Below are 23,332 nucleotides of genomic sequence, written 5' to 3'. Positions count from 1 at the left end.
ATTGAAAAATAAATTTTATAAAAAAATTCAACTTTAATTTACCATTATCTAATGAATATTTTAATATGATAAATTTTTTGGAAAAATAGTTAATATATTTAATTATATAGGCAGATGTGTAAATAAATAAATAAATAACATAATACTAAATATAGAAATTGAACTATAAATTTAGACCCGATGAAAAATTAAATGTGACATTTCTATTTAACACATCCGCTGAGCAAATAGTGTGTTTGTAAGTTGAAGATACACCTTTTATTTGTGTAATTGCCACTATAACGGGCCGGGGAATTAATGCCTCTGCACAACTTTTTAGATCCCATAGTTATAATTATTAAATAACCAAAAGCTGGTTGGATTAAATTTTTCCGAACTATTTATAGAAGATTTTGATACGTATATGAGAGGTATTTTGATGGCTTATAAATTATTTCATTTTCTTTTACAATTAAGTTTTAACTTGAAACTTAAATCTTGCCGATTACTTGTAATAATATCTCACGAATGTTTAAATATAAAAAAATTTAAATTACTTGTAGATTAAGTTAAATATACTCTTACCAAAACTTTTTACCTAAAAAGAGTGAAAAGACAATCAAGAATACAATGTTTTGACCGGCGAAAGGTCTCCACCTTTAATGTTTCAGAGAATCAAGGCATGTGCAACATACATAATACACACATTTACACACACACATATGAGAATAATTTAGAGTGAAGTTTTTTGTAAATGGTTTAGAATGCGGAATATATAATATATTTATGAAATTTACTTGAAATTATTGTGACATATTCCGACTCAAATATTCATTTTTTATTTAATACTGGCAGCTTAATTAAAAAGTCATCATAAGAAAATAACATCCGGCACTTGTCGAACAAGAAAATTCAAAATTCAATAAATGTTATGAAATTTTAAAAGCACGACAACTTTTAAAAAAATAAAATTATACGCATAATAACTTCTTGTATCTTATGGAATATTCTCGTTAATATATATAAAAGTTGATGAAGCAAAAAAAAAAAAAAAAATCAATTAAAACATATTTTAAGCACGCTTGAATGTGAATGCCTTGAAAATACGACAAAAGCAACGAATCGAATTATGCTTGCTTGGTTTGCCATTGAAGACTTTCGATACATTTTCAGAAGGTCCCAAGAACTTTAATCTACAAGTAGAAACCGAACAAAAGGATTGCACGTGCGATATAAATATGCATTCATGATTTCAATTTGTTTCTTAATTTTGTTCTAAATTCTCAAATAATAATGAAAACGATACTTACCAAACATACATATATATACTTATATTAAGAATCTATAATAGTTTGCACATATATTCGTTAGATCGATGTGTCTTAATCATCAGCTTAGGGTTCTTGTAAATAGAACTACGGGGTATGCCTTATCGCTTATCAGATCACACAAATAAATGAAGTCGATCGAGACTCGATTTTAACAACGGATTTAATAAGTTTTATGGTTTTACCAACGTTCATTTGTCTTCTGATTGGGTCGACATTTATGTAACATAAGATGAGATTGAGGAGAAATATAAGAATGGAAAAGAGACTAATTCACAATTTCTTTGAAAAGGGGAACAATCCCTTGGGGCTAAAATTACAATTACAATTACAAAAATAAAAGAAAGAAGAGCTAGAAAATCATATAATCTCGACCCCATGATCTCCAATAAAACATCTGGGGTATAGGGTAAGTTTTTGGTTCCTCAGTTAGAGCCCTTAATAGGGATACTGTGATTGCTTCCACTCCACTAAACGTGTTAAGAAGTCCATTACCTGTAGAATAACAACATCAAACAAATCACCCATTAATATTTCCTATCTTCAAATTCACAAATATATATATATATATATTTGATCTTCCTCGTACTTACCTCGGATGGTTCTTTTAAAGAATATGATGCACAGGTTTCTTTCGGAGCATTCGATACCAGAATTCCTAGGCCTTGTCCCTTCCTCCGTAGAACCTGATCATCATATACTTTTTCATTAATTATAAGCTCAAATCGACATCGAAAATATAGTGAAGCAAAGGAAATTATATATATATATATATATAGATATATATATATATATATATATATATATATATACGAAATCACAAAACTTACTTTGAATGCATCTTCATCGGTGCGATCATCTCCTATGTAAATCGGGAAAATGTCGTTCGACTCCGCGTAGCCTGAAGAATATCGAGAAATATATAATAATGCATGAGATTTTTTATATTAAAAAAAAAAAAAATTCCTGGCTAGATTTGTATAAATTATATATGTATGACTGTGCACACATATGTAGTTAAGAGTAATTTCATAATTGCTCACCTAATGATTCCAACAAGAATTCAAGTGCATTGCCTTTGTCCCATTTGATAGTGGGACGAATCTCTATGACCTTCCTTCCTTGAGTTATTCTAAGCTGCTGGTACCCCTTCAATATTGATTTCACCTGATCACTCAAATCTCCCCAGTTCTGCAAGTAAATTATATTCAAATTTTTTTTTTATATTAATCTTTTAATTTTTAATTTTATAAATAGAAGAATATATAAATTTAATCAGTATATATGTATGTATGTACCTTTTCTTCAACACAACGGTAGTGTACCGACAGACAGAATATATTGTTCTCAACTTTAGCGCCTGGGATGTGTTTGAGTTTCTCTATCAAAGTTTTGTATACCTAATGAATCAAAGCCATATTTTCGGCGTGTTAGTGACAAAGTTAATTTTCACAATAAAATTAGTGTTGATTGTAAGAGAATTAAGTGATGCTAACGTCATTAATTGTTGGCAGAAACTCTCTGGCCGGTTGGCAGATGACAGTTTGATTTTCCTGAAAAATTATTATAGCACAAACAGATATTATTTTCTTGGGAAAAATATAATAAACAAGATTAAATTAAAAATCAAATGCATAATTATAATTATATATATATATATATATATTAATACTCACTCTTCCTTGTTTGTGTCCTTTTGTCGGTCCCCTGATGTCCATTCCGTGACTACCGGCGTAGTAAAGCTCTGATAATCTAACGAAACTAAACACCTGCGACAAAATTAATTTCCCAACTAATTTATAAATACTATTAATTACTAGATTTAATAGTTGTTGGCACGAACTCGAACACAAAAATGTACCTTAGCTCGGCTCCTCCCGCTGACAATGGCCGTTGGGAAGAACTTGGCCACGTCTTTTACTGCGTCCCTCATCTGATTATTCCACGTGAGATTAATTAAACGAGTTAGAATGTTATTTTTTTTCATGAGTCGAGACGAGTAAAAAATAGTGATGTTACATTACATATGTCGAACCTCGTCGGTCATGAAAGCGCGGTCGGGATCCTCCACGATAGGTGATAATGTGCCATCATAATCCAAGAAAACCACAATCTGTTTCCCCTTGGAAATATTCATCATCTCTTCAAACATGCTCAAAGCAGAGGGATGGTGAAGCTGCTTCATTTTGTATTAATAAAAAAAACTAACATGTGTCAATCATCCACGTCAATAAAATATTCATCAAGTGATTTCAAACAAATGCTTTAATTTTCGTGTACTTACATCCCAAGAACTTTGATCTTTGGTATCAGATGCCCTTCGAGTGGGCGAAGAAGCTCGCATTGAATCGAGAAAGGCATTGATCCTAGCTCCATTCCCGCAGGTTTCGAGTTTCTTTAACAACTTTTTTCGTGACAAGCTGTATCCGTTCTGTGAAACAGTCTGCGGGAACATAGTCGAGTCGGGCATGGCGACCGCGATCGCGGTCAGGCAGGATTTAGCATCGGAAATAACCATGTTTTGGTTGGTCATGATCAAATGATATATATGACAATCGATGAATTAATACTCTTTGAAATCACTTCCACTTTATATATAAGATTATATAGCAGCTACCTTGTGAGCCTGCATTGACATCAAGGGTCAAAATAATAATAATAATTTTTGTAATCAAGACTCATTGATATCGTCAACAAAATTATTGAATATACAATGGAATGTAAAGTACCTAGAAAAGGGCTTGAAGTTTGCAGGAAATGAAATGAAAAAACAGAGGAAAATAAAGAGAGAGAATGCAACAAAGAAGCCAACAAGACAAGAGGCAAATGTTACAAGTGACAAATGAATGGATTTGTGGTTGAATTTATAAGTAACTTCCCAGCAAAATAGAGACCAACTTTTATTTTTCCAACTCTTCTAGTACAATTCAGTCCCTAATAATTATGCGTGGGTAAATTCATATTTTACAAGTACTCTTTTGGAGTCATTATGCCCCTTTTTTCTCTCCCTCTCTCCCTCTCTCTTTAATATTTAATTTAATTTCCTTCTTTTTTTTTTTTTTTTGGCTTTTAAGAATCTTTTTCTTTTTCAGGTCTTTTTGAGTGCCAAATCAAGTTTTCCTTCAATTGTGATAAATACCTACGTTAACTTCTTGTGACAATCAGGAGATGGTTTTTATCCAAACCCAACTACACTATACACACACATTGTCATGTTAATTTTTCACTTATTATCAATTTACATATATCACATTATTTTGCTCGATTAATTTTTTATTTAGTTTTCCACTTTCAGAAATGTTTCTTGTAGCATTAATGTAAATTGATGTAACAGTTTTGACAAAATAATTATTATATTTATTTGTATAATAAAAACATTTATTTGAAGTCATAACAAAGGGATATTGTAAAAACGAAAATTTTTAACTCAAATACATATATTTTTTTTTCGAGCATACTCAAATACATATTTAAACTAACTAATGCTTGGAGTTCTATTGTTTTTTAAACGGATTTTTTTAAAAGAAAAAAGTTATTCAATTATGGCAGCAATCATATTATTTTGATTATACAGTAGTACACTGTTTAGAATTTTCCATAAAGAGGAAATTATTTTGAAATAAAACAACTGAATATGTGTTATTAATGTTATCAATCATTTGGGAGGAGAAAAATTAAAAGATCCAATTATTATTTACTATTATAATGGAAAAAGTTCGTACAAAATATAATATAACTGGGCATGGACCCCAACTATTTTTAGGGTGGGATTCATCACAAGACAAGCCTTCCCATGACCCCATCCCATCCAATGGGTAAGAATATATGGACCAACTATGTATGGTTCTTACAATGAATGAATAATTAATAATGTATGATTTTATTTATTGACAGATTAAGCAGCCTACAGCTGACTTGTAAAAAATTAAATTCAATTATTGAATATGGTGTAAAATATTGGGAAATGTTAGTTGTGGAGTTTACATCCTTTGCCTTGTATAATTTGCTAGTGGGAACTAACTGTACGTAATTATGCATTATTAAGCCCTTTTCCTGGAATGAAACAAGTTACATTATTACATTATCCATATTTGTTTTCATTACATATATTTTTCACAAAATTTATATATATATATATATATATATATATATATATATATATATAAAATTGATATTTATACTACATTTTTTGTTATTTACACTCTTTGTGAATAAATTTGCACTCTCATTTATACATGAAGTAGAGTGTAGATAACACAAAATAGAGTGTAAATATCAACTCTCTATATATATGACGATTAAACAAAATGTGATCTCCGGTACATTGTTTCATGTTAAAATTAAATTTGAATTAGATGACTAAAATAGCCACAGAAATTCAAATATCCCACATATTTAGATATTTGAATTATATATATATATATATATATATATATTTGAATTAGAGCGACCCCTTGAAATTTTTATTAAAACCAACAACTTCAACCTAAACTGTTGGCTCAAAACAAGCTGCAATGTATGTTGTTTGGAGTTAATTCAGACAGAAAGGTGATCGTATATATGATGTCCTTTCTTCCATTTTAAGTTGTATTTCCATTGCTACGTACAAACCGCTTGCAAATTAATGAATTCTACTCTTGCTGAGGTCCCATCTAATTAATTTAGTAATTATTGCGACGTATTGGCTGATTCTTAATTTTAATTCTCTACCTCAAAATATTTTTTGAAATGTGTTTCAAAAAAGAAAATTTTAATGTGAAGTAGTGAGATTTTTGAAAATTAATTTTTCGAGATGTTTTCGACACCCCGACGCAATACAAGTGAATGTGAATAACATATATTTAGATGATACCAATATATCAACATGCTTTCAGGCCAAGATTCACAACGAGGTTCCTCGATATATGCTTTGGAAAAATCAAGAATAAGAATAAATATATCATGAATTATAAACGTTTAGGAACTAATTTATTAGGTGAAAAGTGCATTTCATCGATAATTTGAATACCGCCTTTTCATAGGATTTGAAAAATGATAGATTCGATCTATATATATATATATATATATATATATATATATATATATATAGTATACACTAGTGATAATTTAAAACTCATATGGTGAATTAGATATTCAAAAAAAATTTAAAACTGATAAATATTTAATCTAAAAATTTTAAAATAGAAACAAAGACAGCGAGTGTCATTTTGGTAAATAAGACAAAATCTAATAGCTAAAAAAAGAGATGACCATATAAAATGACTAATTTCTCTAATAATTTTGGTTTTGTTGAGAATTAAGTTAGTATATAATCGTAATCTCATCTCATATCAATTTATTGAAAGTTCGTTAATTAAAAGCTCCCTAAAATTTCGTTAATTAAAGGTTTTCTACTGTAATAATATAGTAAAATATTCTTCGTTTAAGCTTAAATTTTTAAGTTTTCCTAAAAAAAATTATAATTCAATCATATATTAAACCACTCGTCGTACATAAATTAACGTTTCTTAGTGAGCAAGTTTAAAGTTTGAATTAATGCATCACAATCACATGCATGCATCGATAGCATTCAATTCAATCAGAATTTCTAGAAATGCGAGTAAGAGTATCAAAGAATATTAGAATATATCTCGAACCCCTTGTTTAGTTCGTTCATTAGTGCAAAATATATCGTATTGTAGAATAATATGACTGTGTACGTATTTCAGATACTAATTAGCTAGTTGATTGGGAATATTTTAATAAGTCTGATATTTGAACATATATACGTTGAAAATTTTTAATTTATTAAGCAATCCTCGTACGCTACGAAGTTGCGTGGAAGGTGGATAACAAAGACTTTTGTGTTACGTAATTCGTAAATGTGACCGAGTCAAAGAGGCAAAGGTAAATAATATAATACCTGAAATAATAAATTTGTAGTAGTATTTTCGTCCTTGAATACTGTCCATATATATACATTTTACACGAACAAGGAATATATATATATTTCTTAGTCAAAAGATAGCTGAATTTTGAAAATAAGCTCGAAGTTTTAAGGAAGAAGATTGTCAAAAAGAAAGTTAGGCAAATTCGATTCCAAGATGCTACCTTGTTAATCTTCGATTGGAATTAGACAAAATGGAATCAATTTTTAATTTTTTTTCTCTTGTGGGGGTTACCTAACCCTTAAATGTGTTGTATGTACATTGGGGGATTCTCAACTGGTCCAATAGCACAAAAGTTAAAGATATGTTGATTTAAAAATCATGCATAAAATCACTCAAACTTTTTCATCTTTTTAAAAGGAAATTGCAATTTCCTTCGCTCTGTCGTTTTAGCTCATGTTTGGAAGCACTTTTAAGAAACATTTCTTAAATTTTTTTTCATAAAATTTCAAAAATTTAATGAAAAAAAAACTGAAAAATAATTCCTAAAAGTTCTTTGAAACACTACCTTAGTCTCGTGTCTTTTAAATTGGGTTTTAGTATCGTATTTTTCAATTATTTCACAATTTTAGTCCTTTTTAAAAGAATATTTATATATATTTCAACGTCATGTCAAAAAAATAATCAAAATTACAACAAAAAATATACAAAAACGACATATTAAAACTAAAATTTAACAACACAGAAAACTAGAATCGAAAAAGAGTCAAATCATAACTTAACAAACTTACAATTTTTACTTTTTAAAATACTAGTAAAAGTTACGTGCGATGCACGTGGAAATATCTTTTGTTGTCGATAAACGTTGTTAAATAAATTAATTGAGATGAGAAGATATTAACACGCGGTTAATAAATGATTTTCATGGTAATAATATATAATTTTTGAAAAAAAAGCCTATTACATGTCTTAGTGATGTAATCAATATAATCTTCGATATTGCAACTAATAAAAATATGGGAAAACTGCAAATTTGGTCTTGTATGTTTGTCACTTTGCGATTTTGGTCCTCTATGTTTTCATATTTCAGTTTTAGTCCCGCATGTTCTGATTTTTGGCAATTTCGGTTCTTTTTATTCGAAAATGCTTACGTGACACTGTACACGTTAGCTCCATGTCAGCACTGAATTGGTGCCACATCAGCGCCATGTCGGAAAAAGGAATACAATTTCCAAAAAAATAAAGATAGCGGACAAAACTGAATTAATTATTTACGATCATGATTATTTTACATCCACATTAACAGTTTAGAATAAGACATTATCAATAATTCATGTAAGCTTATAAATATAAGTGTTACGTTTATTGTAGTTTTACATTAACACAATATTTATAATATTGAAACTTATGTAATTATTACAGCTCGAATGAGTTTTCTATTTTTTTTTATTAATCTTGAAAAATTATGACATACTTCGTACCATGAATTCGTCTTATTTTCTATCTCATATATGTATGATTTATTTTTTATTTTTTAATAAGTGAGATATATTAATCAAATTATATTAAATATGATTTTGTAATTTTCTATGTTATATGTTGATCACTATTGATTTATGGAAAAAAAATTTGGTATAGATAATGAATTTTAAACCTTAATTTAAATTATTGCGTCAAATATTTTTTTTATTTTATATTTGGAATTTTTCTCTCTTTAACGATTTTTCATATCATGTGTTTTTTATTCTCCATGAAAGAATCATTATTATCATCATATCTAATAACAATTCTTGTGATATTATCTTCATCAGTCATTTGCATTTTTTTATCGTTATTATTTAATCAGACGATCTCTTTTTTATGCTAAAAATATTTACTTGCAAAAAATAAAAATAATTTCATCATTTTCATCTGCATTTTGGTATAGTATCGTCTTCCATTATTTGTATGTCAGTATCCTCAACGATCAATGTATTTGTTGGACATCCTCTTTTCTTTTTGATTTCTCGTTTTTCGAAATCTACTGATCTCTTTTTTGCTTACAATGCTCGTATTGCTGAAATTTTTGATTGAATTTTGAGTGTCTTTAACATTCCATATTTTATCTCAACTGTTTTGTTGCATATTTTTCTTTATTTATTCATCTGATTGAAAATTTGCATCAATGTAATTTTTACAGAAACTTTAATTTAATGTGAGACGTGTCATCCATAATTTTTCTAGACTTCTTTTTTTTATTATTTATTAACTAACCGTAGTAGATTGATTAACATAGATATATTTACAGACTTCAATAATATTTAAATAAAATCAATCTTATAGTTTTGTTAAAAACAATTGAAGATATTCATCTCCAACTCTTGTAAAAATATTCCTTCATTAATTGTAATATCATCTCATAAAATAATTGTTATAGTTTTTAGATTTCTTGAGGAGGAAAAATAGTTAATTTTTTAAATTTCAACTTTTACATATATGATATTTGTGTGTTGGTTTGTTCTTTTTTTATTATCTTGAATTAAAATTGACTCCACATGGATTGATTTATTTTAACATCGATGTGTTAAAAATCTGATATTTTGTTATATTTATGAACTCATGATATAATTATTTAGTTCAATAGGTCCTTACCCAAAGTAAAATACATAAGATTTTTTGTTGAAAAAATATGTCATTCCATCTACAAACAAATAAAAACTAAAGTTGGTGTTTCAATATTTTAGGAAACTGGATAAGTATTTAATTTAATTTTACAAAAAAATAAAAACAAAAGTATTTTGGTATTTCAATCTTTTTGAAAACTGAAACCTTATCTAATATGGAAACATTGTCAATTTTGAACTTATCATAATAATTGATTTTACAAAAGTATCATCATAGAATTTATCAAGTGTGTACTAACCAAAGACAAAATTGAAAATACACAATGAAAAATTTTGACATAGATTCACAATTTTATAATTGGTATAGATAAGTAATATAATATATTACTTTTATGTCAAAGTCAATATTTACCTTTTACATTTATATCCTTATATGTATTTATTTTTATATAAAATTGTGTAGAGTAAAAGAGCAAAATTGTAAATTCACAATTGTAAAACTTTACCCTTTTATTCAAAATTTTAGATAGGTAATAAATATTTCCATGTCGTAATAACTTACATTTGTTTAGTCTGAATTAATATTAGCATGTATTTACCATACTAGCGTATGATAACATTAAAACTTAGAAAAAAATTATATAATATAAAATCAACGAAAAATAAATAATTGCATATGAGCATACTCTATATTTTATTATTTCAACATGGACTTGAAAGCTTTGATGTTAAACAAAAATCCACGATATTTTGCTGGAAATTCGTAGCGTTTTGTCAATCTTCTCAATTTTTAATAAGGTCCAAGTTAATTCGCACTAATCCAACCGTAACAACTGCCAGCCATGGCCCACTGGGAAGTAGAGAAACATAGACGCTTAGTGGGCCCATATTTCACTTAGGATATGACAATGCAATGATTCATCTGGGCCCACTAATCATGGCCCACAAGCCCAAAATGCTCGACCCACTAATTAACACACCGCTTTCCACCACCAAAATACTATTTGCACCCCCAAACCTCCCACTCGCCACCTTCCCCATTATAATTCTACATTTTTAAGTCATTTTTCTAAAGATATTTTTAGTTGTAAATTTTGTGAGTGGGAATAAGTTTAATCTATCATGTACGATCTGTGCAAAAGCAACTTTTATTTAGATATGGCCCTAGTTAGGCAACAGTAGTAGTTAACATTTTTAATACCGAAAAATTATTTTTTTGGTCATGTATGTTTGTCACTTTGCGATTTCGGTCCTCTATATTTTCAAATTTCAATTTTAGTCCGCTATATTTATTTATTTATTTTTGGCAATTTTAGTCATTTTTCAGATATGACGTTGATGTGTCACAAATGCAGTCATGATGTGGAGCTGACGTGTAAAGTGCCAACGTTAGCATTTTCGAAGAAAAAAAGATTGAAATTGCTAAAAATCAAAATATGTAAGACTAAACTGAAATATGAAAATATAAACGATTTAAATCGCAAAGTGACAAACATATATCACTAAAATTACAGTTTTTTCTTTATAATATACCATAGAGAAAGAATCCTTTATATGATAATAGATTTTAACTCATCAATGATTAATATTCGAATCATTTTAGTTATAAATTTCAAATATATCTTAAGACTGATGAGTTATTTCATATCTTATCCTAATTCGAATCCAAGTATTATGAATACAAACAACTATGGCATTATTCATCATCACGCGTAATGGATATCATTTATTCCTCGATTATATATTCTCCTGAATATGATTATTATATATACGGTTAATTATAATTCAGTCTCCAAACTTAAACAAAAATTAATGATCAGTCCTTGTCAGAAAAAAACTTTATTTAACCTTTCTGAGCCCACATGTTTTGTTTCGGATAAAATTCGGTACAAAACATGAAAAATATGGTACAAGTACATGATATTTGAGTATCAACTGTTTCAAATCTAGTACAAATATATGATTTTTGAGTACTAAAAAAATAGTGATATTAATAAAATATTTATCTTATTTGGATGAAAATCGGTACAAAACAGTAAAAATATGGTACACATATATGATATTTGAGTACCCAATGTGTTAGATCTGGTACAAATATATGATTTTTGAGTACTTAAACATATGTTGCAAGTTTACATTAATAAAGATGTTTAGATTTTATATTCAAAATCTTATTTTTTGTACTCGATCTTGAACAATTAGTGCTCAAATATCATATAATTATACCATATTTTAAATGTTTTGTACTCAATTTTATCCGAGAAAAATAATGTGGGTCCAGGGAGTGCAAACAACTTTTTTCTGACAAAGGACTGATTCTTAATTTGATTTTTGGTTTAGGGACTGAACACCAATTCACCTTTATATATATTCCCAGATCACCTTATTCCACCTTTTTTTTCCCATTGATCTCCATGTTTGAGTGATCGGTATAGACTCGAGTGGTGTAGGCAACTTTTCTTGAAAGCACAAGTGCTTTGATAGGGTGTGGGCGTAATGATTGGCATGGCTTCAGGCTTTATTGGGAGGTCGTTTACTCACTCATGATTTTGTTTCTGTTTTTTCACACCACAGTCAGTTCGTCCGTTTAGTTCATCCTAATATAACGATAGTATTTTAATGCAAAATCAAGTGTATTGAAAGGTGCACGTAGAGTCTCCATGTTATATATTGATATTTAGGCTTCTAACATTGTTGCCACACTTTAATTAAGATGAGTGTGTGCAAAAATATATGAAAAATAAAGATATGAATCAATCCATAAAATTTTCAATTAACGGAATATGAGTTGGGTGAAGAAGTAAACACTGTCCCATAAGGTTTCACCATATTGGGACATATTTCTAGTGTTGGCAAAGAAACAAGAAACAAATTGTGCTATGCGATCAATTTAACAAACGGTCATCCAATTCACTTTATGTATTTGTGGTTGCATTGCATTAATTATTCGTCAACCGAGAAATCAATTGTAAGGTTTATTTTCAGAGCAATACTACATGTACAACGAATTTATACAATAAATCTTACAACACAACACAAAATTAAATATATCAAAATCTCAATATAAATTGAATACAAAATCTCACGATAAAATATCAAAATCACACATATCGTTGTACACGATATTTGTTGTACCTTTAAAATTATAATTATTTTCAGTGTTTGGTACGTACAAAATATATATATAATATAATATGTATATGTATGTATGCGAGGACGGAACCAAGTGGAAGCGCCCGGGCGGGCCCGAATTTTTTTTAAATTTTGTATATAAAATTTTTGAATAATTTTGGTTTAATTTGGTTGTAGCCCGGGTAATCAAATTCAAAATATTAAAAGATGCAAGGGCTTAGAATTTTAGCCCAAGTAGACTAAAATTTCTGGGTCGGCCATTGTATGTATGCATGCATGCATGCATATATATATATACACATTCGCAATAAACTTGAATGATATATTCCAAATAACGCCATTTTCAAAAGTAGGAATTTGAGATGTAAAGACATCCAACTTAAAGCAGTAAATTTCTTTATTTCTTGAAATTCGTTTACCTTTTTTTTTTAAATTTTTTTTAAGAGGTGTTGGTTACCCTACTTAAAATCTTAGTTCCTTCGCCTTTTGTTTATTTTGTATTTTTCTAGTCAATCACTTAATTAGACAGCAAGACATGGATATAATAGTTTACAAGCTGTATATGTGAACCAAAAAGGCAACTTGTAAGTTTATTAAATTTGTAAAAAGATATGTTTCATTTAATGGAGAACGGTAGAATTGTGACAAATGGTTCTCCACGTGTCCAGACAAGTATACTTAACGATAGCCTCCGTTAGAATCAGCTACGAAGAAAATTCAGAATTGAACTACTCTTGGTTTTAATAATTTGATTGATGGACTGTCACATATATAAAAATTTGAATAAAACTATTTAGCGATGTATTCAAGATTTTTTAAATGTTTTCTCCCATCTTCTGATCATCCAACATACATTTGAAATTATTGTTCAGTATCATCACATAGACATCAATCGGTATGAGCATACGAGTTCATAGCGTGATAAACTGATAGGTTAACAATATATGTAATATATGTGAAATCACAAAATTGTTAAAATTTCTAGTAATCATTAACTATCTTCATGTTTTCATATATTTAAGCACATGATATCCTTGAAAATATTAAATATATTAATATCCTAGTAGGATATCCCGGGTGGCCAAAACCCCGGGTGGTACCCTGTAAGCCGGGTGGTCGGGACAGCGGGGCAGGTCCTAGCCCGACTATCTTTAGGGTGTGGTGATATAACCCGGGAAGTATAAGCACTCGGGAGACCCTGGGAGGTCCGGGTGGCTAGGAAACAACCACGTCTGTTAGAGTGTGCCAGAAGCAAATTTCCGACCAAATCATTATGGACCATGCTCTAACGGAGTGGGCTTTTTCCTGGAACTACGGATGTCTAAATCACACGTGAGGGCCGTCCCATCACCCTAAAAGCCGTCAGTCAGCCCATACCCAGTAATCATTGAAAGCCCAAGGGGGCCATTATAAAAGCAAGAGAGGACTCACTCTCAAGGGACAACGAGAATTCACCCATCTTTTTCGCCCGGGAGTTTCCTCACCTCCAGGTAGTCATTTTGTGATAATCGCATCATTGGCACCGTCTGTGGGAAAGTGAGTCTAAGGCGTAGATATGACCATCATCGATGATCCTGAAAGCTCTCGTCGAGCAGTGGCCGCAATCCAGGAGCAAGTGGACGCTATGGTGGACGCGGCTCTACAAAGAATCATGGCGATACAACAAGGAGAAAAGGAGGGCCAAAGGAAGAATAATGAAAAAAAAGTAGAAGGGGAAGGAGAGCCAGGACCGAGGCCCGAGAAAGAGAAGAGTAAAGGCATACACGTGGAGGATGAGGGAAATTCACATGCAGGATCGGCAAATGTCACCATGGCAGGGGAGCTGGAAATGTTGAAACAAAAAATACAAAAACTGGAGAACACTGACCCGCGGGAATCTTCGCGGGTCAAAAGTTTGGGCTGTCCTTTCTCTCCGAAAATCATTGGGGAGCCATTGCCAGTCTATTTCAAGTCCGCCAAAATCAAAGAGTATGATGGCAGAGCTGATCCCGAGGAGCATGTAACCCGGTTTGAGAACGTGGCAATGTTGCATTGTTATGGTGATCAAATCAAGTGCAAGGTATTTCTAACTACCTTGGTGGACTCCGCCCAGAGATGGTTCGAAAATCTGGAAGAAGGAAGCATTAAGACTTTCAAAGAATTCCAGGAGGTCTTTTTGCAATACTTCAGCAGCAACAAGCGATACAAGAAAACCACTCTCAGCCTCTTCGAGATAAAGTAGCTAAACGAGGAGTCTCTAAGAGCTTATATTAAAAAGTTCAATAGAGTGGCCTTGGAAGTGCCTGCGTGTGCACCTGAAACCAAAATCACTGCTTTCACGCAAGGGCTTAGAGAAAGAGAATTCTTCCGGTATCTGGTCAAAAGGGCCCCCCGGTACTTTGAGGACCTCTTGGCTCGAGCCGAGAAATATATCAATATGGAGGAGGCCCAGCGACAAAAGAGGGAGAAGGACATGAGGGAAGAGCAAAAGGAGAGAGGAAACCAGGGTAGTCAAGGAAGAAGAAGGCAGGATCAACCGGGGAGGCTTGCTACTTTTGCTCCTCACAGGGTAGCCCAGGATCAGGAAATCCACTTGTGTGAGGAGAATGTCCAGCCGTTGCCTCCAAAAAGGCCGGGAAAATACTGTTCGATACACCGGGTTAACACACACGACACTAGCGAGTGTCAGAGGCTCGTCGTGGAGCCAGGATAGCCTGTGCCCGAGGAAATAAAGCATGTGGAGAAAAAGCAGAGGGGACGCCCTTGGGTACCCCGGTTTGACATCTCGCGAGACAATAGGCCTGACCCCTCGAAAGCCCGGGAGGTAACGTCACGGGGGCTTGACAAAGGACCCCGAGAGGGATCTTCCAAAGGGGTGATCAACATGATTTCGGGAGGATCCACTGATGGGGACTCTAATAGGGCGCGGAAATCTTGGAGAAAAAGAGAAGTCCTGGGAATCGAGGCCCGGAGACCAGACCCCTACCCGGTCATTACATTTGGGATGGAGGATCTGGAAGGAGTGTGTCTACCCCACAAATATGCTTTACTCATCCGGACGCAGGTGGCTAATTATGACATAAGAAGGGTGTTCGTGGATTCGGGGAGTTCTGTGAATGTCATTTTTCAAGATGCATTCGAACAAATGGACTTGCGGGGATGTGAGGTTAACCCCGTAAAAACATCCCTGCATGGATTTGCAGGACACACCATTCGGCCCAAAGGAGAAATGCGGTTGCCTATTACGTTAGGATCGGGCGATACAAAGAAGACTGTCATGGCCCTCTTCATCGTGGTGGAGGCCCCCTCTTCCTACAATATCGTCCTAGGAAGGCCGGCCTTAAATGCCTTTAGGGCTATGGCTTCCGCTTACCACCAAAAGATCAAATTCCCGGTGGGGGATCGGGTGGGCGAAGTAAAGGGAGATCAACACTCCTCTCGACGGTGTTATGCGGACACCATCCGGGTGGATAACAAGAGGGCACGAAGGACGGAATGGAGGGATGGTTCCAAACAGGAAGAGGTGTGCGTAGTAGGAGAAGTAAAAGAAGAGTATGAGGAGGTGGAGGTAGTGCCTGGACAGCCAGGGAGGATCGCCCGGGTGGCTCGGGGTATGGGGCCTGCTTTGGCTGAGCAATTAAAGACCTGCCTGGCTCAGAACGCGGATATGTTTGCCTGGTCTCCTAAGGAGCTAACTGGAGTCCCGGCCCATTTGGCAGAGCGTAGGATAAATATCCTCCCAGGATCCCGGCCGGTCAGACAAAAGAAGAGACACTTTGGGGCAGAAAAAGACAAGGTCATTGCTGAGCAAGTCCGGGAACTGCTGGAAGCGGGGCACATCAAGGAGGTACAGTTTCCTACTTGTTTATCTAACGTAGTGCTGGTGCCCAAGAGTACAGGGAAGTGGAGAATGTGTATGGATTTCCGAGACTTAAACAAAGCCTACCTCAAGGACTGCTATCCCCTGCCCCGGATTGATCAGTTAGTAGATTCTACCTCTGGTTATGAGCTGCTCTGCTTTATGGATGCGTACCAGGGATACCATCAAATTCCCCTGGTTAGGGAGGATCAGGATAAGGTCAGTTTTGTTACATCAGGGGGAACGTTTTGTTATGTGGTTATGCCTTTTGGGTTAAAAAATGCAGGAGCCACCTATCAAAGGATGATGGATAGAGTTTTTCAAAATCAATTGGGCCAGAATGTGGAGGTGTATGTGGATGATATTCTGGTGAAATCCAGGACCCAGGACCACTTTATTCCTGACTTGGAGGAAACCTTTGGTTCCTTGCGAAGGTACGGGGTGAAGCTTAACCCGGATAAGTGCGTGTTCGGAGTGAAAAGCGGGAAGTTCTTGGGATTTGTAGTGACCGAGAGAGGAATAGAGGTAAACCCGGAGAAAGTAAAAATCCTGAGGGAGATGCCGTCACCATCCTCCATTAAGGAAGTGCAGCGATTGACTGGAAGAATTACGGCCCTGTCTCGTTTCATTGCTCGGTCTGCCCATCGAAGTCATCCTTTCTTTCAGGTGTTGAGGAAGGCTCAGAGGTTTGGATGGAGTGAGGATTGTGAACAGGCTTTCCAGGAATTAAAGGAGCACCTGACAAATCTGCCCATCCTGGTTAAACCCGAGCCAGGGGAGAGATTGTGGGTTTATATCTCTACGACAGAGTTTGCTGTGAGCACGGTGTTAATAAAGGAAGAGGAAAGAGATCAAAAGCCAGTTTATTATGTAAGTCACGCTCTGAAGGGGCCCGAGACCCAATACAGCGAAATGGAAAAGATGGCCCTGGCCCTTATTTTGACTGCCCGGAAGCTCCGACCTTACTTCCTGTCGCATCCGGTCACTGTTCTGACTAATAGCCCCTTGGCCCGGGTGATGACTCAGCCGGATGCTTCAGGTCGATTGGTCAAGTGGGCAGTAGAGTTTGGAGAATATGATGTAGAATACAAGCCTCGGGTGGCTATTAAGGCACAAGCTCTGTCTGACTTTCTGACCGAGGTCATCACCTTTGGTCAGGAGGAGGTGTGGAGAGTTTTCGTGGATGGAGCCAGCAGTTTGGAGGGGAGCGGGGTGGGAGTAATCCTTTTTTCTCCCACTCAGGAGAAGACTAAGGTTGCAATAAGATTATCCTCTTTTAGATCTAATAACGAAGCGGAATATGAGGCGGTGGTCGCAGGTTTGAAGTTGGCCCGGGAGGCAGGAGCAGGGCATGTGATTTTATATTCAGATTCCCAACTGGTAGTGCATCAAGTACAGGGGGCATTTAGCATCAGGGAGAAGAGATTACAAGAGTACATGGGGCTCATCAAACGGCAAGGAGAGGAATTTTCTAGCTGGAGCATTGAACAAATTCCCAGGGAGCATAATGCTGAGGCGGACGTCCTAGCCCGGATGGCATCATCCCTGACTATTATTGATAGCCGGGAGGAGATACAGCAGTCCGGATCGGTGATGACCATAGAGGGAAAAGCAGAGGAGACCGTGGAAGAATCCTGGATGACTCCCCTCACCAAGTACCTGCAAACGGGGTTCCTTCCTGGGGATGAGGCACACGCCCGGAAGCTCAAGAGGCAGGTAACTCGATTCACCCTGGTTAACGAAAAATTGTATCGGCGGTCCTTTCAGGGTCCCTTGCTAAGATGTCTAGCCAGGGAAGAAGTGGGTTATGTGCTTCAGGAAATACATGAAGGCTACTGTGGCGATCACGAAGGGGTACTGAGCCTGGACCGGCGTACTTTGCTAGCAGGATACTGGTGGCCCACCCTGCAACAGGATGCCCGACAGGTAGTTAAAACATGTGAAGGGTGTCAAAGGTTTGGGAACTTCTCTCGAAAACCAGCGGCAGAGTTACAGACAGTGTGGGCCTCGTGTCCTTTCGATCAGTGGGGCATGGACATTGTGGGACCGCTCCCTCTGGGCCCCGGGCCCCGGGCAGAAGAAGTTCTTACTAGTAGCGGTGGATTATTTCTCTAAGTGGGTAGAGGCCGAACCCTTGGCAAAAATCACGGAAGAAGCGGTGCTGGGATTTATTTGGAAGAACATTGTTTGCCGATTCGGCTTGCCCCGGAAGCTCGTCTCGGACAATGGGAGGCAGTTCCAGGGAAAGAAAATGAAGGATTGGTGCACAGAGATGAAGATAAAGCAGACATTCACCTCCGTAGCATATCCGCAGGGCAATGGACAAACGAAAGTAACTAACAGGACCATCATCCAATCCCTGCAGACCCGGCTCTTTGTGGTGGGTAAGAGTTGGGTGGAGGAGGTCCCCGGGGTGTTATGGTCTTATCGCACTACCCCGCGGACGGCCACAGGGGAAACACCTTTCAGCCTGGTATATGGATCCGAGGCCGTGATCCCAGTAGAAATTGGACAGATCTCCCCACGGGTGAAAGCCTACCAGGAGGGAGAAGCCGGGGATCGGACGCAAGAGCTAGACCTGGTTGAGGAGAAAAGAGAGCAGGCCGCTATCCGAACTGAGGCTTATCGAAGTAGAATAATCAAGGCATTCAATCAGAAGATCAAACCCCGAGATTTCCAGATAGGAGACTTGGTTTTGAAGAAGGTTAACCCAGCAGGTGAGTTGAGAAAACTAGAAGCAAAATGGGAAGGACCTTACAAGATAACTCGAAGGGTAGGGAGTAACGCCTGGTACTTAGAAGACAGCCGGGGCAAGGCCCTACAAAGGCCCTGGAACACGGTGCATCATAAGTCTTATTACTCTTGAAAGTGCAAAACGCACCTGTAAATTATGTTTCTGCCGGTTATATAAAAATTATGTTTGTATTTATTATAAGCATGAACACAAAAAGTCCAGGTGATCCGCCACCCTGGCACCACAATAAACCCAGGTGATCTACCACCCTGGTACTCAAACGCCCGTGGTAATTCACGAGCACAAAAAGTCCAGGTGATCCGCCACCCTGGCACCACAGTAAACCCAGGTGATCTACCACCCTAGTACTCAAACGCCCGTGGTAATTCACGAGCACTTTAAGTCCAGGTGATCCGCCACCCTGGCACCACAGTAAACCCAGGTGATCTACCACCCTGGTACTCAAACGCCCGTGGTAATTCACGAGCACAAAAAGTCCAGGTGATCCGCCACCCTGGCACCACAGTAAACCCAGGTGATCTACCACCCTGGTACTCAAACGCCCGTGGTAATTCACGAGCACTGTAAGTCCAGGTGATCCGCCACCCTGGCCCCACAGTAAACCCAGGTGATCTACCACCCTGGTACTCAAACGCCCGTGGTAATTCATGTAGCGACCCAGCCCGGATCCACTACCTAATCAGAGTTTAGGAGCATAATTAAACATGCATTAAATAAATCGCTGCGGAAGACTTAAATTAAAACATACCGGCAGAATACAACCGGATAAATAAATTCGATTATACAACCCAATCGAAATAAATAACCCTAAAGGCAAAACCTTCAGCTAAATCCTGTTGTCTTCACTGGTCACTGGCTACTCCAAGCTCCTGGTGCCCAACCATGCACCTACAACTGCCCCGTCGAATGGGGTGTCCAGACATACAGAAACACTGGACGTGAGCTCTAAGCTCAATACGAAATCAATGATATATATTTTATATGCAACACATAAGTGACTTCAAAAATCAGGGTTAAATCACTTTCTCTGGGTGCCTGGAATACACAGTACCGGGCAAGAGAGCGACTCCGCGTGGTACTAGTATATTCCCAAGACACGAATCCTCAGGAAGAATCGCCTCGACTGATGGAAATTGTCATGACTCACATCATCCCGATGCAGTCTCTGTAAAAACATATGCATGTGCTAAAGCCGTAAAACATGGTAAAACATATATCACATACTCATGCAACACATATAATATATATCATGCTGGCCATCTCAGTCAGTACTTACGTACCTTACTACATGCAAATCCTAGCAGTCCCACTTTAGGTTCTAAGCCTATCATCAACTCTACAATGCAAATATCCATGCATCATTCAATAAGCTCTAAAAGCCTTAACTAAGCTATTGCATACTCCTAAATAATTTAAGGAGACCATAGCTATACCTGCGTCCGTTGTCATCCCACTGATGGTGACTATCCCGCAACTAGGGGCACACCCCTGCTGCAGCTCCACAGTTTCGAGCACTGCCCCGCTACTATGTCAAACACTGTCTGACTATACTAAAATATATTTCCTACTCCAACTCTAAAATAAGAGTACCCAAAGCCCAAAATAGAGCTACTAGGGCGAAGGAGAGGAATTCGGAATTGGCAAAAAATGAGGAGCTCGGACCCTATATTTATAGACGTCGATCGGAAGCTCCGTTCCCCGATCGGACGCTCCGTTTGCCACGTGTCAATTCGGTCCACATGCAACCACACACCTGTCACCGACAGCCATCGGAAGCTCCGTTCTTGATCGGACGCTCCGATCCTAGATCGTTGCTTCCGATCCCACTCGAGTCTTGGAACCCTCTAAACCAATTTCGAGTGTCCTGGATCCATTTTTGGGCTCCGTTAATCCTTCTAGAATTTCCTTAATCATGTTTTACTTAACCCAAACATGATTACATGATTAATTACTCATTAATCATTAATCACGAATACGGGTCACTACATTCTCCCCCCCTTAAAAGATTTCGTCCTCGAAATCTAAGGTAAAACCTCGAGAACATGTAAAAGACCCTTGCTTGAGTGCCTGGTCGAAATAGCTTCCGACATACTCAGACTCTTGTCGAATTATATGCAAACTGCATAAATGCTAAATCACAATGGCATTCTCCGAGCTGGAAACCACTGCATTACTTGATGACAATTAACCTCGCTTGACACTAACGTGCCACAGCACTGATACGTCCTTCGTCACAATCACGATCTTACTGATCACGAAGCATACAACAATCCACTGGTCACCAAAAGTTCTCAGTGCCCAACATCTCTAGTGAGGAAACACTAATCCCAACACTGTGCTGACACAACAAAGCTCTAATCCTCTTCAAGATAATCTAAATGACACAGGTTTATACTGCAATATAACTGCTTAACATGATTTCATAGACTGATTATCCTCCCCATGCCTCACCGAAGCAAAACAGCTTCCCAAGGGCAACACTGGGAACTATCCAGTCTAATACCAATCACCGTTCATGTTTCTTAGTATACCTCAGCACTCTGCTATGATGAAAACATCATCACTCACCAATAAAGACGCTACGTCATTTCTAGCCTCTGATGATTAACATCATCTCAATCATAGGTTATTCACCCATGACTTCCATCGATGGACATCCCCCGATAGTTATACATACTCGCAATCACTGTATACAAATCAAGACTAAGGCAAGCTCCCACCAATATGCTCGACTGGGACATTTCACAGTACACAGACATATGGAAATGCTTCCTATACCGTCTCGAAACTCGACAGTTGTAAGTGCCTGGTATAACTCAACTCGGAGTCTTTGATGATATCATCATCGCATACCAACCTCCCAAGGTTAATCACACTGATCCTGGGACTAAATCCCAACGGATTCTCAATAGTCAAATAGCTTCTCTTGCTGAACTCATCAGTCTCAGCAAATGAAAAGACTAATTCGTCGATTCCCTAGCCGATCCTGGGAAACACTTGTGCTTAGAGTAGTGTGTCACATATAACACCTCCGACTATTGTCTACTGCTGCAACGTAATATCTTTGACAAACAGTCTGCACGGATGTGACTTACTAACTTGAAAGAACAAAGTCGCTGCATCGCTGTCTTGCGAAGTCTTCAATTCCCACAACAATCTTGTTGACCACTAAGTCGATCAACGACTGCTTCGATCGTCTCAATAATCTTATGCACCATATGCTAAAAATTAGTGACACCCCTTGTTGGATCTCGAGAACTAAGTCCCAGCTAATGTCACACCTCGCGATCATACAACTGATGTCCATATGAGTATCCAATCCTCTTTGGATCCCAAACTCCAATGGTACACTTAAGACATCATCACAAAAGCACTATCCTGGAAGTTACCAATTCCTTCACTTGTGTCTCCTGTCAAGTTAACCCTTAACTTGACCCTTCAAGTCAATTGAAACTCTTTGGTGAATTCATCTCCGGCCACCTAGAGATTTCAAAGCACCACCTGCTCCGAGACTGTACCAAGTACTCATCTCTTAAGCATTTCTCGATTGCTACATCCAATTCATCGCTGATTGGACTTACTCATCGACCTCGTCGATTTGCTGATTGATACTCACACTTATCAAATCAGATAACCACTGATCGTCAACACCTAAGTGGCTCGATCAATTACTCTTTGACTCGACTGATCCAAGTCTACTATTTCAAACATTGGATTACACAAAAACTCTCTGGTTACAACAAACCCGCGCTTGGTAACCGAAACATAGCTATTAGTAATCCAATGACACAATCTCATGTCTTATTACTGACAGCTATCTCGTACACTGA

The 23,332-nt window shown here is 36.3% G+C and overlaps 1 protein-coding gene across 2 annotated transcripts; it reads right to left on the bottom strand.

Annotated features, from left to right (window-relative positions):
* Nucleotides 1-1,581: 1,581 nt before the first annotated feature.
* Nucleotides 1,582-4,134, bottom strand: LOC140880448 (probable trehalose-phosphate phosphatase D). 2 transcript variants are annotated; one of them, XM_073284895.1, is made up of 11 exons: nucleotides 4,037-4,134; nucleotides 3,592-3,933; nucleotides 3,343-3,486; nucleotides 3,169-3,240; nucleotides 2,984-3,076; nucleotides 2,804-2,860; nucleotides 2,606-2,707; nucleotides 2,351-2,498; nucleotides 2,138-2,208; nucleotides 1,901-1,993; nucleotides 1,582-1,802 (listed from the first exon to the last, which is right to left on the bottom strand). In XM_073284895.1, exons 2-11 carry the CDS (start codon nucleotides 3,838-3,840, stop codon nucleotides 1,746-1,748), a joined length of 1,086 nt encoding a protein of 361 aa, XP_073140996.1. In that variant the 5' UTR covers nucleotides 3,841-3,933; nucleotides 4,037-4,134; the 3' UTR covers nucleotides 1,582-1,745. The 2 variants fall into 2 exon arrangements, with proteins under 2 accessions (XP_073140996.1, XP_073140997.1); XM_073284896.1 differs by having other exon boundaries at nucleotides 1,583-1,802; nucleotides 3,343-3,483.
* Between the last annotated feature and the right edge of the window lie 19,198 nt (nucleotides 4,135-23,332).

Source organism: Henckelia pumila, chromosome 2, assembly GCF_033568475.1.
Source record: "Henckelia pumila isolate YLH828 chromosome 2, ASM3356847v2, whole genome shotgun sequence".
Classification (NCBI taxonomy): domain Eukaryota; kingdom Viridiplantae; phylum Streptophyta; class Magnoliopsida; order Lamiales; family Gesneriaceae; genus Henckelia; species Henckelia pumila.
Note: the sequence above shows the minus strand (reverse complement) of the source record. Positions and strands in the feature narration are given on the sequence as shown.